The following is a 16,046-nucleotide window of genomic DNA, read 5'->3' as shown; positions in this document are numbered from 1 at the left end:
CCAGATCTTAGCACTAATGAGCTAGAGGGAGGATTCCACAATGGCACTTGAAGTAGTAATGTCCACATGTAGAAACTCCCCACAATGGCTGCTACCAGTGTCTGTGGTCCTAGGGTGAACTGTGATTACCTCCTGCCTCTCCTGGGCAACCTCCAAAATCAGCAGGTATGCCTGACCTGGGCTTCTCTCAAAGCACAGCTTCTGCCCTGAATCCTGGAGCATGTGAGATTTTGTGTACATCATTTAATGGTGAAATCTCTATTTCTGTTAGCCCTCTGTGACTCTCAAAAGTAAGCCCCACCGGCCTTCAAAGCCATGTGCTCTGGGGCTTGTTTTCCTGGTGCAGATACAACTATACAGGCCTGTGACCTCTTTATGTAAATGATTGGTGGGATTGATGAGATGTGTATTTATCACTGAGATTTTTTTCAGATGTCTCCATTTCCAGCAAAAGCTAAATCATACAGGTTTGATTTAATTATCCACCAGAGAGAATTTTACCTTACAAAGGGAACAGACCTTTTCTGATTTCTGCAATTCTGAGTACAACTGCAAAGAACACATCGGCAGGGGGTAGGGGGATGGGGGTGGGGGGGGTGTTGAAAGTTACCCAGAAACTGCTGAATGGAGCAGCTGCTTTCTGCTAAACATCTCTACCTCAGTGTTGCTTAATTTTGAACTCAAGTTAAGGATTCTAGAAATATACTTGATGCCTTCTAGCTGACACTATAACCAACCCTTGAGGGGCAAAAGAAACATAGGGTAATGCTGCTTTGATTCATGAAACAGGAATAGTTGTAAAGACCAAAAATGACAGTGAATATTTGTGTAGAACAAAAATGATAGAGTAGAGTTGAGCTTGTGGGAAATCACAGCCACTTACCTGCTGTGACTTCATTCAATTAAAAAGGATGCACCTTCTGCTGTCCAATAGTAAAAATGAAACTGACTTCTATTTGTAGAGGTCATAATTCAGGCGTCCATCAAGGATGCAAAACAGCCTGTGTCCTGAAAAGAGGTTTATGACTTTGCCAAAAAATCATTTGGGATTCATTAGCAGTTAGTTGAAATAACAGATTCTGTGACATTGCCAGGTCCTGCCAAAGGTATGTCAGGTGTCAAATGTACAAGACCCTTATATTTATACAGACATTTGTGAGAATGTTAGAATCTTTCATTGAGACCCAATCTTGTATGTGAACCTAGTCTTAGATACATATGGAATCTACAAATAAAATTCATAGTTGCCTAGTTTCTCTTTAATCCTGAACTTGTAATACTGAGAATCCTTTCCTAACAATACATAATGTGAGGCTCATATTAGGTTTCAAAATGTTTAAAAAAGTAAATTGGTTTGCTTTTTTTTTTTTTTGTAAACGAAGTGTTTAAAATTGGCAAGGGGCAAATAACTTCGTCTTCAGCTATGTATGTGAAAAGTAATCTTTCTTCCAGTAATCTTCTAGCACTTAAAAACAGTGTCTTTAAACCATTTTGTATTTAGCTTTGTAACCTATCTTTAGCAACTAAAGTTAAAGTCAGAATATAGTACATTCTGTGGACAAAGCTGACTGCTTAAAAAAAAATTAACAGTTTAGAGATGTGTAACTTTAAAGTATGCTTATATCAACCTAATTGTCCTTTATTTTGGCTCATCTAATTTACAAACATGGTTTCTGAAGTCGAACGGTATTTGTAATGGCAATGTCCGAAGCAGTTTTGGCTGAGTGAAGTGCTATTTGTTGAACAAAAATGTAGTTGTTTGTGCAAGTTTAAACATTTCATAAGGCCAGCTGAGTTCCTTTCAACCTACTTACAAAATAATTATTGGCAAGTGAAATGGGCTGAGGGGTAGAGACAAGACATTTTCAAGCTTCTGAGATTTATAAAACCAAATTCTTCAACCATCGAAAGTAAAATCAAAAGGCCACAGACAATTAAAAGGTACAGGTTTAAATCTCAGGATTAAAAAAAGTTCTGACAAGAAGAATATTTACAATGGAACAATGAGGAAAATGTTTCATTACAGTCAGAAACACGGAAAATATGCCGTTGAAAATTGTTGGCTCTGAAATAAATAAAATCCAGACTGAGACTATTAAAAATGTCAAAGTGATCTACTACGTGCCAACTCTATCTTGTTCTGTTGTTATAAAGATAATCCATTATTGAATATAGTGCTGTTCTGGTTAACTTATCAAAGACATTTTCCACTTGGAAGCTGTTGTTTACCATATGCTATATATTCTTCTCTTAACAATTTTAGTACACTTCCATCAGAGAACCATAGGCACAGAGAGAGAAGGAAATTGAAACATATTTTAACTTCCTAACCAGGGTACAAATCCCTTCCAACCTAGTCATTCAACTTGCTCGTAATTGATGCTCCGTAGAACTGAGATTTTTTTTTTTGGATGGCAAAATAATAGATTAAAAAATACTTTTGAGATGTTTGTAGCCTGTTAGGTGAAAGAAAGCATTCTTGTGCATTGGCTGCCTAGACTGAAACCCTCTAGTGATGAAGCTCACCACCTTGTAAGGAAACCCATTCTCTCAATGGGTAGCTTGACAATTAGGAAGGTATGTGCTAAACTGAGCTTTATACCAACAGACCCTGGATTTGTCTTTTAGAATATTCCTACTCCATCTTCATTAGCTTAGTTTTCTGAAGCTAGCTTTTCTGTGTCCTGTATGGTTTCTTCTCCATGTGGCAATCTCATTTCACCTCTATTTCCACTATCCTTTAATGCCTTAACGGGTTTTAAAAATTCGTTATCGATTGAATGAGCTTAACTATTAAATATTCAATTTTGCCCTTAAAATAAAACACCATTTTCAAACTATGACAGTCAGAAAACAAGAGTTATAGCATTCAATTGGATTCAATTTGGGATTACCCCTTTGTAATTAGACTAGCACTGACTAACAACACATATTTAGGGGAGAAAATAGGATAGAACATATAATCTTGCCATCACTGTGTGTATTTGAGGGAAGAGGGCATGATAAATTTTTATAATGAAATGCATGTGCTCTAAGACCATGAACTTGGTGTTTTAAAGTACTGAGGTCTAGTAGTTTAAAAGCCATGGGATTAATTTTAGGTCATGTTTTAGAAATAATGTTACAATCTAAGTATCTTGTTGGTAAGAAATAACTCTGCCGTCCTGAATGAATAAAACAAGGGACTGACTCAAATATGTTAAATTTTTTTCTAGTGGCTATATATTTGGCACCTTTAGGAGCTCTAACTAACACATCCAGGGTAATTTAATTTCAGGAGACTTTATGAAGTCTCCAGAATGGCGCCTCCACTCCCACATCCATGCAAGAACACAAAGCCGAGGGGTACACTAAAAAAAGAGACTGTTTTATTGTGACATTTATGACATGGACCCCTTGTTGACAGGAATGACCGAGGGTAGTCTTGGCATATTGCACAGGTGTGATGAAGGATGCACTGGTGATCCTCTGGCTGCTGAGGCTGCTTCCTGGTCCTCCTAGACCTCCATGCACGCGTGGGCCAGTCACAGAAATTTCATTACCACTTGGTGTATACATTTAACAAGTCTTTGGTCTTAATAAGCACCATTACAAACCCTCACATTAAGGGCATTATTATTCTAGTTTATAAATGTTTCAATGATAAAAAATAGCACGATTACAGTATACACACACTTAATTTACATGTAAGGTATTATACTCATAACTGAGATAAGCTACTGCACTAACTTTGGTTGATTGAAAAAAATTAATGAAGTATTTGAACTGAATACTTGTAATTTGGTTTCTAAGTTGTGTAAATATTACAGTGCATTTATAAATCTAGTTTGAGAATTTACTAGCACCAAATAGATATTATAAATGGCCAACCTAATACTTGCATTTGGAGAAGCAAAGTTTTACAATTTGAAAAAACAGAACAGTCCATCGATTGAAAGCACATTCCTGTACGTCTGCTAGAAGGATGGCATGTCAGCATGAATGGCCAACCCCCAGTGGAAATACATGTCCCAGTTTTCAAGAATCAACACATATGACAAGGTAGCTTAGCTACATACATGAGAAGCCTGAGAAAGTGGTTGTTTTGAACTAGGGTAGTCACCTGTACCTTGCTTTTGTAATACAAGAATAGTGCTTATTTATAGAAATTTATGTGGTGAAAGACTGTACCTATAATATGAAGATTCTGATTGGGGGAAAAATTCAGTTCTACCTATCTATCTTTGTTTTTTAATTATTTGGTCTCTGGATGGTGAATTAATGAAGCAAAATCTGAATTTTCATCTTCAGATTATCACCCAGTTCACCACTGAGGTAGTCTTTGTCATATTTATCTTCTAGCTGATTAAGTTCTTTCTTTTTATAAAGTGGAGTACTACTGATTTGTAATGAATAGGTTCCAGCCACTGGCTTCTTCTTTGTGAAGTGGAGGTAGCTGATCCCTTCCTTTTGGTTGATTTTAAAGAAGCCATTTTCATTTCCAGATTCAATCAAGTATCTGTTGTGATTCGTCAGAGTCGTGAGGGCTGGAAGGAGCTCTAGGATTCGGACCTTGTTACTGATGTGGGAAATATTGAAAGCGAACACGGCTGTCTTCTCAACATCCCAACTTGCAAGACTCACATTGGCTTCTATCTCAGGTTGATCCTGGAAAGACACATGGCAACATGTGAATATAAAAGGTAAATATGCCACTTACTAGAGAAAAAGTGACTCAAGTCTCACTCAAATACAACTTTCTTCTCATGTTGCATATACTCTATTGAAAATGAATATTCATAAAATACTGTTTAAGCCACAAGTCAGGTCAGATATACTCATTCTATGTGGTAGTCATGATTAATTTATATTCCTTCCTGATAGAATGTAATCCATTAATAGCAATAATAGCTTAACACTTTTGTGCACTTACTACGTGCCATGTGTTATGCTTCATGTTCACATGTATTAGAACAGTTATCACCCCAACTCCCCTATCAAGCAAATACTATCATTGTCCCCATTTTACAGCTAATAAAATTGAGGCTTAACTAAGATTCACAGCACCAGTAATTAGTAGAGCTAAGATTCAAACCTGTGTCTATATGAAGCCTCTATTCTACCTTTTAAAAGAGGAGAACTAGAGGACAATGCGGAGAAGGCAATGGCACCCTACTCCAGTACTCTTGCCTGGAAAATCCCATGGATTGAGGAGCCTGGTAGGCTGCAGTCCATGGGGTCGAGACAAGTCGGACACGCCTGAGCGACTTCACTTTCACTTTTCACTTTCATGCACTGGAGAAGGAAACGGCAATCCACTCCAGTGTTCTTGCCTGGAAAATCCCAGGGGCGGCAGAGCCTGGTGGGCTGCCGTCTATGGGGTCGCACAGAGTCGGACACGACTGAAGCGACTTAGCAGCAGCAGCAGCAGCAGCAAAAGACAATGACTTACATAATGAGAAGCAGTGGTGAAATCTGAGGGATAGGAATGGAACAAAGCCATTTCTATCTATTCCTTAAAAAAGCCAGCATAGGGGCTGTTTGACTATGGTAAGATAAACATTACATCAGCACATATTTATAATACTAAACATGTCAAGAAGGAAGTTGAAATCACTTGTATTTGGTCTTCTATTGCAGTGGGTCTCAAAGTGTCCCCCAACCGACAGCATCAGCATCATCTGGGCATCTGTTAGAGATGGACTTTCTTGGTGCCACCTGAGACCTACTGAATCCAAAACCCTGGGGATATTTCCCAGAAATCCATTTTAACAGGGCTTCCAGATGATTCAGATGCATACTCAAGTTTGAGAATGACCGTTTTAATATATTATTTTCTTTCCAAAGACTTATCTCATTTCCCAAACCACAATGGATGGGTTGCAGCACCGATGCTAAGAAAGAACCAGTTTATTTCCATTTTGTTCACTGACGCAAAACCATCTCACCAAAGGACACACCTATGAACCTACTTCCTGGCTCTGATGATCTGCTAATATTCAATGCTTTTCACCTGGCTTCTTGCTTGCCTCTCTGGGACCACATGTGCTGGTTCTCCGGGCCTGCAGCCAGAGGTCTGAGTATCTGCATTTCTGAGTTGACTGAAAGGCTGCAGCAGCCGTAGGCAAAGAAAACCAGGCTGCTTGAGCTCCATGTTGTTTTTGTCTAGAATCCAAGTTCCCTCACACTCCACATGGCTCTTTCGGTAGAGAAGCCTCTAGCTTTCAGAACTTGGCATCCCTGTGGACGGAGCACTATGTCACTTCACTACTCTGCCCACTTGCTCTCCTGGATCTCAGACCTTGTCCTTTCATCAGACTTTGGGCGGGTGTTTAACTTTCTTTTTGGCGAGACAGAGGAAATGAGCAAGTATGTGAAAACCTTTGAATGGCCACTCCCTAAAAGCAGCAAGAAACTCCAGAGAGCCCCATAGACTCTAGTAAAATGCAGCCTAGAGCTCAGGGAATGTCTGGATTTTCTCCCCAGGGAGCTTTTTCACACTTTGGAGCATCCTTGGAGGAAACCACAGGAATCTGGAGGGCCTTTCTGCAATAGGAGGCATCAGGAGAGACCACCTTCTGACCCACCTCAATGTTGGAGGCATCTGTTTCATTTGTGCTTCTCCGCTTCCTGCCGCGTTTGGGGTAGCCGTTGATCTTACACTCATAACAAGCCTCTGGGGAGAGGGAGTTGTCATCCATTTCACCGCTGGCAGGCGGCTCTGGGTTTCCCCGGCCCATGCCCATTCCAGAAACACAGTGCCTATGGTGGAAGGGGAGTGTAGATTTTTTTTCATTAGAATTGGGAGATGGAGGAGGAGCGAGAGTTCTGGTGAAGCCCGGGTCCTGCCTGGTGACATTCAGCTTGATCATGCGTCCACTGGATGATGGGCTGGTGCTGAGAACCACACTGAAGCCCTCTGTGTTTGGTCTTGAATTCTGAGTTCCCTGAGTTGATTGGTTTCTTTTTACTATCTCTCAGGGCCCTATTTTGCATATTTACTTGCCCCTTTATTTCCCAAATGTAATGTGGCAGGTGTTTTGCTGTACTGGTGGAGAGGAGACAAGGAGTGGAAACGAGAAGAGTGGAAGATAAGGGGGAGACTATGTGACTTGGGAGGTTGAATAAAAATTGCCTTCTTATAAAACAGGCTCCACAGGAGTGAGAAGAGTATGTGACAGCAGTGTTGAGTTCCTTGCCCTCTTCCTGTTTAACTGATACCATTACAGCCACCTTCAGTTCCACCAGCACCCCCTTTCACCACTCCAGCTTCTGAGCAATCTCTATTATCAGACCTCTCACTTTGGCTCCCGAAGACAGAAAGAAAGCTCTAGGTAATAACTTAGGTTGATTTAGAAATACATTGTGAAGATATGCAGTGTATTAAATACGTGTATCAGAGCTTGCCCAACTGTGGGAAATTGTTTCAAGTCATTCAAAACCACTAGGTCCACTGGCTCTGACTCATGTGAGGCTGGATAAACAAACCCATGCCCAAGAGAGAACTAGTTCAGCTGTTTTTCTTTGCCTTTCAGTTTTTAAAGCCAAGTTATGGAGGGAGGCTTGCATGTCTCACAAGTACCTTGTTTTGTTATTCTGCTTACTATTTCATAGGTCACTTGGAATGTATTTATCAGGCTCCTCTTTCAAAATGTTTTGAAATATCTGAATGATCTTAAAAGAATCTTTATATTAAGATAGGGTTGTCCACTCTAGTGATTCACAGACGAGCCCAAACTGTTATAAATGGGTGAATTTCTATTAATGGGTCTACTAATAGGTCATAATGTAGACTAAATACTATTCATTTCTCTCTGTATTAGTTGATCTATTTTTTATAACTCATTTTCATTTATGCCCTTAAGATTCAAAATACAATGCCATTAACATATTTTTTGTGCTTTGCAGAAATTTACAGGTTTCTAGTATTTTCTGTAATCCTGCACAACATATTTCCTTTCCTCATCCTTTAATTTTGTACCATGAAATGTGTAGAAACAATAATATGGATGAAATGATAAGTGCTCATTCTTTGTGTGCATTCACATAATTATGAAATTGTTGGAAGCAAACCCCAAATTCACAGGCTTTGGTTCCTTTCTCAGAACTCCCAGTATTTTTATATGCCTGGAACACCACTTACAAGAAGTGTGACTATAAAGTCCCACTGGCCAGAAGCCAGTTTGGAGTGTCACAATTTTTGCTGGGAAAATGATTCTGGCATTAAATTTATAAAGAATGAGTCTACTGAGAGCCAGACACAAACATCTGGGAATTTGAGTCCTATTGCTGGCATTCTGTGTGCTTCCCATGAAACATTCTTTTACCTTCTACACACCCCAAAATGAATCACTTGATGTTTCTGTGTCAAGAAACCAAAGACCACAAAATCAACAATTTGATATATACACATATGTGTGTGTTGTGGACTATGTGACTTTGTGTTGGGAGGAGTATATATAAGTGTGTGCTTTGGTGTGTGTGTGTGTGTGTGCGTGCGTGCGTGTGTGTGCTTTGGTGTGTGTGTGTGTGTGTGTGTGTGTGTGTGTATTTAATATCTCTGTGTTCCTAATTGAAAAGTTAAAATGTGAGCTCCTTCACAGGATAGCCAAAACTAAGACTGTCAAGTCCAGACTAATTTAGCTGGGAAGAAGACCTAAACTTTGAAAACGTAACTTTTATATTACTAAATAAAATAAAAATATATCTTCCCTGCCCCAACTCTCACAATACAATGTGGTATGCTACCTGGAAAATATAATAATTATTTTACTTCTTATATTTAAAGTTCGTTTGCAACTTTTAATGTAAATTTAAGTCTAAAATGTAAAATATACTTTGAAACTCTAAAGGACTCCCTGAAAGATATCTTTATGATTTATGCTAACAGGAGCTACATGAAGGCATTTTAAGTCAAGACAGAATCCTGCTTGCCCCAGGAGAAGATTGCATCAGCATTATGCAGTCTGAGTCCAGCTCTGTCACGGATCACAGTCCCTGTATTTCCTGAGAAACAACTCGCTTTCCACCAAGATGTGAGGATCAAGAGAAGGAGACAAATAAGCCATATCTTGAGGTATTTACAATGTCGTTTCATTATTTTGTTCGATGTTCTATGCATTTCCAGAAATCTAGATTTCCCCCTTCAAATAAAATAATCTAAAACCTTTGCAGAGCTAACTGGAATTAACTCAAGGATTATAAAAAGCATGGTTCAATCCTACTAGGACAGGTCATTTTGAGTTCAATATCCTTAATTATACTATGAATGAGAAAGCCCCCAACCGCAACCAGCATTGCTTACCCTTGGCCTATTCGGAAGTAGCCAGGTGGACAGGCGCACAGGTAGCCGCCCTCGGTATTGGAACAGCCGTAACTGCAGGGGGCCTGGGCAGAGCCGCATTCGTTGATGTCCTGGCAACCTCCGCTGAACTGCTCATATTGGAAGCCGGCGGGACACATGCACTTGTAGCTCCCCAGGGTGTTGTGGCAGGAGGCCCCTCCGCAGATGTGAGCGCTGAGGCATTCATTCTCATCTGCGGGGAAAACCAGGAGGCGCCACATACGTGACACTGGGCAGAGGTTTCTAAGAGGGAATCTGGGTCAGGCCAGCTGGCCCTCACCTCGGCTCCTGGGAAGGGCAGGCAGATGAAAGTGGCTGAGGTGGGAAAGGGAACAAGAGAGAAAGATGTGGAGACAGATGGGGCCTCTCGCCATACGGTGAGCAAACATGGTCTCTGAGGCCAAGTGCACCAGGCAGTATGTCAGAGGATGGCATCCTGAAGACCAGCAGACCCCGGTCCTCATCTGAAGCCAGTGGTCGTGTGTTCTGCTCTACAGGAGCATCTGGTGAAGAATGCAGGGGTGGTTCACAGCCAAGATTCAGGGATCAGGGTGGGAGGGCAGGGAGCAGTGCTCTGTGCCTTTGCTTCAGAAGTAGCCAGCAGTGGGATGACTATCTCTACAGCGAAGATGAGCCATGTTCCAGGAGGCTGCTTTCCTACCCCTCCTTTTTCAGCATGAATAGGGCTGGCAAGGGCTGACATCCTGCAGGAAGTGTCCCGCCCACCTGGACTTCCTTTTCAAAAGTCTATAAAAGCCCCCAGGTGCTTGCTCAGGGGATGAATGGTGCCTTCTGGTATGTCTGCTCCCATCTCTGAATAGACCTCCTTATCTAAACCATCCTCCTGCGCAGAGCATCTGGGCTGTGTCTAAAGCTAAGTAGAGCTGGAAGAGATTCCCTGCAGACTTCATGGGCACTAATTGGGGAAAAGCTACAAGAGACACAGATGCTGTGGAACAGGCTACCCACAGGGACTGGCCAAGTCTGATGGTAATACATAGGAAAAGAAATCTTACTTTCACAAATTAATTCAAAGGGAAAAAAACCCTCAAGTTTCTTATTATCTCTGATTTATACTTTTTTGAAACTTCCAATATATTTTTATAGATCTGCCTTTGTAGGACAGCACAGAAGTTTGCTGGTAAGACATTTCTTAACTGCTATAGCCCATTTTCAGGCTTATGTTCACTTAAATGCATGTAGATTGATCTTCTCCTCACTTAGCAAATATCTACTTCCAATGGAAAAGAGGAGGAAGGCAATTTAGTAACTTAACACTTATTGGATGCCTACTGTGTGACAGATAGGATACTAGGTTGTTGTTCAGTCACTAAGTCGTGTCCAACTCTTTGTGGCCCCAGGAACTGCAGCGTGCCAGGGTTCCCTATCCTTTACTATCTCCTGTAGTTTGCTCAATCTCATGTCCATCGAGTCAATGATGCCATCAACCATCTCATCATCTGTCACCCTCTTCTCCTCCTGTCTTCAATCTTTTCCAGTGTCAGAGTCTTTTCCAGTAAGTCGGCTCTTTGCATCGGGTGGCCAAAATATTGGAGCTTCAGCTTCAACCTCAGACCTTCCAATGAATATTCTGGGTTGATTTCCTTTAGGATTGACTGGCTTGATCTCCTTGCAGTCCAAGGGACTCCCAAGAGTCTTCTCCAGCACCACGGTTCGAAAGCATCAATTCTTCAGAGCTCAACCTGCTTTATGGTCCAACTCTCACATCGTGTACATGACTACTGGAAAAACCATAGCTTTGACCATGCGGACCTTTGTTGGCAAAGTGATGTCTCTTTTTTAATATGCTATCTAGGTTTGTCATAGCTTTTCTTCCAAGGAGCATTTGTCTTTTAACTAGGTACTTCATTTGCTTAATGTGCTTCACAATCATGGAGGTAGGTATTAAAATTCCTGTTTACAAGATGAAGAAAGTGAGACTCAGAAAGCGCCTCCAAGATCTCCCAGCAGCAGGGCAGATATGCACATCCAGGTCTGTCTGACTATAAGTCTCATGCTTTCCTTTATATCAAAGTGTCTCTCAAGAGATTTGCCCTCATTTACATTGTTCCTTTTTCTCTTAGTTTTTCCTTATTAGCTAAGGTAGTTTCATTTTTCAAGAAAAAATTTTTTCTAAAAAAAAATCTTTTTTTTTAAATTAGGAAAACAGGTGGGTAAAATGGTAACAGCGGGGTACTTGCATACCTATACACACTTCATATTGCCTTCCATCCTTGCTTTTTCTCTTCCTTCTCTTCATCTCCTTTCCTTCCTTGAACTCCCTCTGCTTATCCATATGTGGTTACAGAGAGAAGGAGTAGATATACAGTAAGAAGCCATTGGTTGAGATGCCTGTTATGGCACAGTACCTAGCTATGCATCTGTTTGAGACCCTTTCTATCAAAGGACTCTCAAGTACCCAACCAAGGTCACTTAGGTCCCAGGGTTCCTCAAACAAAATGATTTAATATGCCATCATCTGTGTTCTTCTCCCCTTATTTTAAATTAGAGTTGAGCTATGTGATAGAAACCAATGGAGACCATGGGCATCAAAGGATGAACGAAGAACCAAGGGTGGTTCCTTTGGTGAAGGAAGTATCTCTGGGCTGGATGTCTTCTCTGTGCCCTGCATACCCACCTCCAGACTTCTCAGCTGTGCTCAGCTCTACAAGGCCGATCAGAATGGGACATCAATAGGCTCTTCTTCCGTATCCTATGCTTTTTATTGGGCTCAGCCATCTGTTACCTGCTGGGACTCGGACTGATAAATCCTCTAAGGTACAGGTATGTGTGGGAAAGACCTGTTAATATAGAGCTTAAGATTTACTCTCTTTTGTTCAAAGGGACAGAAACAGGACCAATGGTTAGGAGTCAGAGGGAGAAAAGGTTCATTCTTTATGAAAAAGGTGAGTACCTTTCCTGGTTGGAGAGGGATTAACATGTTAGGAAACAGATCAGATGAGATCACTGTCAAGGTTCTTTCTAATTTGGAGTATCTATTTTTTAACTTGGAGTATCTATTTTGGTCAAGAACTCTCCCTATCCCCTTTTCAAATTCTTTTCTACTTTATTTTGCTTTTTTTTTCCTCCTTGAAAATCTAATAAGCTTAAATTAAACTTGCTTTTCTGGGTTGGAGAGGTGGGGTGGAGTGGACCACGGATTAAGATAAGAAATTGGCAAATGTTCAATGTTTGAAGCTTGAAAACAATCTGTTTGTGTACTCACCCTTTCTATCAATATACAAATACCATGATTTGTTTAACATGCTTTGCACTTTTCCTGACCTTTTTCATCCTGTGTGTACACCCTGGAGCAAATGGCTCCACAAGGAATTTTTCTACACTACAAAATCTTTGTTTTATTCTTTCAGTTGTTACTTAAATTCATAAGTTTTGCTCTTTTTATAAAAAGAGATGATTCTAATTTTAATGAAATAGCATTAGAATCTCTGAAAGACACTCCTTAAAAACCAGATGGAAACCTACCCCCTCTGTCCTCTAAACTCAGAGGTTCCAGCATCAGGCTTGCACAGTGTGTCTTAGCTGTGGTGTTAAGAGAGAATTCCAAAATGTAGAATGGGCTTTCCTTTACTAATTTCTCTAGCTCAAAATGGGTCAGCTCCAACTTTAAGCTACAAGTTTGATATTTTCTAGAAAGCAGTGATATCAGTGGCCCCATACCCTAAACCTATCCATCTTCTAAAAGTGAGCTTCTGGCTGCTTAGAAGCAAGGATCCAGAGAGGGCTGGTCCAAGAGATTTGCTCTGCAAGGGTCTGAGGAGGTCATTCTGGTCCAAGGCAATGCTCATCTGGATAACTATAATTCCCAAGAATTATGAGAACAGTTTGAATTGGTATTTTCTGGGCATCAAAACCCCCAAACCTCTTCCCACTTTTTTTTTAACTAAAGTTTAGTTGATTTATAATATTGTGTTAGTTTCAAGTCAAGCAAAGTGAATCACATAGGTCCATCCTTCTTGCTGCAAATGGCAGTATTTCATTTGTTTTTATGGCTAATATTCCATTGTGTTTGCATATGCAGACATCTTTTTAAACCAATTATCTGTTGATGGGCACTTGGGTTGTTTGTAAATAGTGCTGCTATGAACATTGAGGTGCATATATCTTTTCAAATTAGAGTTTTCATCCTTTCAAGATATATGCCCAGGAGTGGGATTGCTGGATCATATGGTAGCTCTATTTTTAGTTTTTCAAAAGTAGCCTCCATACTGCTCTCCATAATGACTAGACCAATTTACATTCCCACCAACAGTGTAGGAGGGTTCCCTTTTCTCCACACGCTCTTCATATATAAACCTTTTGATGATAACAGACTTATTTGAAGGTAGTAGACTTTTTGATGGTGGTCATTCTGACCATGTGAGGTGATATCTCATTGTGGTTTTGATTTGTATTTATTTAATAATTAGCAATAGTGAGCATCTTTTCGTGTGCTGGTTGGCCATGTCAGAGAAAAGACTATTTAGGTCTTCTGCCCACCTTTTCATTAGATTGTTTATTTTTTTGGTACTGAATTGTAGGAGCTGTTTATATATTTTGTATATTAACCCTTTGTCAGCTGCATCATTTGCAAATATTTTCTCCCCCTCCATAGGCTGTCTTTTGTATTGCTGATGGTTCTCTTTGCTGTAAAAAAGATTTTAAGTTTGATTTGGTCTCATTTGTTTATTTTTGCTTTTATTTCTTTTGCCTTGGGAGACTGATCTAAGAAAATATTGCTACAATTTGTGTGCAAGAATGTTCTGCCTATGTTCTCTTCTATGAGTTTTATGGTATCGCGTCTTATATTTAGGTCTTTAAAGCAAACTGTAGTTACAGTTTGCTTTTGTATATGGTGTGAGGGAGTATTCTAACTTCACTGATTTACATGCAGCTGTCCAGGTTTCCCAACACTACTTGCTAAAGAGACTATCTTTTTCTCCATTGTATATTCTTGCCTCCTTTAGTGTAGATTAATTGACTGTAGATGCATTGGTTTATTTCTGGGCTCTCTACCTGTTCCATTGATGTATATATCTGTTTTTGTGCCAGTACCACACTGTTTTGATTACTGCAGCTTTATATCATAGTCTGAATTCTGAAAGGGTTATGCCTGTAGCTTTGTTCTTTTTCCTTGGGATTGCTTTGAAAATTCTGGGTCTTCTGTGGTTCCATATACATTTTGGAATTATTATTTTTCTAGTTCTGTAAAAAATGTTATGGGTATTTTGATAGGGATTGAATTAAATATGTAGATTGCTTTGGGTAGTATGGCCATTTTAGCAATATTAATTCTTCCAGTCCAAAAGCATAGGCTATCTTTCCATTTCCTTGAATCATCTTCAGTTTCCTTTATCAATGTTTTATAGTTTTCAGCATATAGGTCTTTCACTTTCTTGGTAAACTTTGTTTAGATATTTTATTTCATCTTTTCATGTGATTTTAAACAGGGTTTTGTTTTTTTCTAAATCTTCTCTTTCTGATATTTCATTGTTGGTTTAAACAAATGGAACAGATTTCTATATATTAATCTTGTACCTTGTTACCTTCTGAAGTCATTTAACAGTTTCAATAGTTTTTGTGTGCAGTCTTTAGGGTTCTCTATAGAGATTATCATGTCATCTGTACATAGTGACAATTTGACCTCTTCCCTTCCAGTACAATGTTGAATAGAAACAGTGAGAGTGGGCATTCCTGTCTTGTTCCAGATTTTAGTGGGAAGGCTTTCAGCTTTTCACCATTTAATATTATATTGGCTGTTGGTTTGTTGTAGATGCCTTTTATTATGTTGAGAAATGTTCCCTCTAAAACCACTTTAGTGCGAGTTTTAATCATGAATGGATGTTGAATTTTATCAAATAGTTTTTCTGCTTCTATTGAGATGATCATGTGTTTTTTGTCTTTCCTTTTGTTGATGTGGTAGAACATATTGATTTTTCACGTGAACCATCTTTGAGACCTGGAAATGAATCCAATTTGGTCATGGTGTATGATCCTTTTTATGTATTGTTGAATTTGGTTTGCTAATATCTTGTAGAGGATTTTGAACCTGTATTCATCAATGATACTGGCCTGTAATTCTTTTTGTGTAATGTCTTGTCTGGTTTTGGCATCAGAGTGATGGTAGCTTCATAAAATGACTCTGGGAGCATTACCTCCTCTTTAGTTTTTTGGAATGGTTTGGGAAGGATGGGTATAAGTTGAACATCTGGTAGAATTCCCCAGTGAAGCCATCTAGTTCTGGACTTTAGCTTGCAGGGAATTTTTTCATTACAGATTCTATTTTACTTCTGGTGATGGGCCTGTTCAAATGATCTGTTTCTTCTTGATTCATTTTTGATAGCCTTTATGTTTCTAAAACTTGTCTACTTCTTCTAGGTTATCTAAGCTCACTTCTAGGTGAGCTCCACAATTTTTTGGCATAGAACTCTTTTATGATTCTATTAGGACTTTTTAAATTTCTATAGTATCCGTTGTTATTTCTCATCTTTCAATTTATTATTTTATTAATTCGGGTTTTCTCTTTTCTTCTTAGTGTGTCTGTCAAGCAGTTTCTCAACTTTGTTTATCTTTTCAAAAAACTGGCTCTTGGTTTTATTGATCTTTTCTATTTTTTAAATCTCTGTTCATTCCTGTTCTGATCTTTATTTCCTTCTGTTGACTCTGGGCTTTCTTTGATCTTTTTCTAATTCTTTAAGGTGTCAAATTAAATTATTTGAGTTTT

At 39.4% G+C, this 16,046-nt stretch overlaps 1 protein-coding gene and 1 long non-coding RNA gene across 2 annotated transcripts in view; one reads left to right on the top strand and one right to left on the bottom strand.

Annotated features, from left to right (window-relative positions):
• Positions 1–3,346: 3,346 nt before the first annotated feature.
• FBN1 (fibrillin 1) overlaps positions 3,347–16,046 on the bottom strand; it is a 261,212-nt gene continuing 248,512 nt past the window's right edge. Inside the window, exons 64-66 of the mRNA XM_081508461.1 lie at positions 9,284–9,515; positions 6,567–6,741; positions 3,347–4,647 (exon numbers count right to left, since the gene is read on the bottom strand). Of these exons, the coding sequence (XP_081364587.1) occupies positions 4,258–4,647; positions 6,567–6,741; positions 9,284–9,515 (797 nt within the window). The 3' untranslated portion in view covers positions 3,347–4,257. The remainder of the gene's footprint in view (positions 4,648–6,566; positions 6,742–9,283; positions 9,516–16,046) is intronic.
• The window catches only part of LOC145513121 (uncharacterized), a 40,475-nt gene continuing 28,911 nt past the window's right edge, over positions 4,483–16,046 (top strand). Inside the window, exons 1-5 of the long non-coding RNA XR_014059135.1 lie at positions 4,483–4,682; positions 8,870–9,055; positions 10,822–10,838; positions 10,933–11,108; positions 11,832–12,106. This is a non-coding gene — a long non-coding RNA (uncharacterized LOC145513121). The remainder of the gene's footprint in view (positions 4,683–8,869; positions 9,056–10,821; positions 10,839–10,932; positions 11,109–11,831; positions 12,107–16,046) is intronic.

This window comes from Giraffa tippelskirchi, chromosome 7, assembly GCF_054371585.1.
Source record: "Giraffa tippelskirchi isolate mGirTip1 chromosome 7, T2T-mGirTip1v1.2.pri, whole genome shotgun sequence".
NCBI lineage: Eukaryota > Metazoa > Chordata > Mammalia > Artiodactyla > Giraffidae > Giraffa > Giraffa tippelskirchi.
Note: the sequence above shows the minus strand (reverse complement) of the source record. Positions and strands in the feature narration are given on the sequence as shown.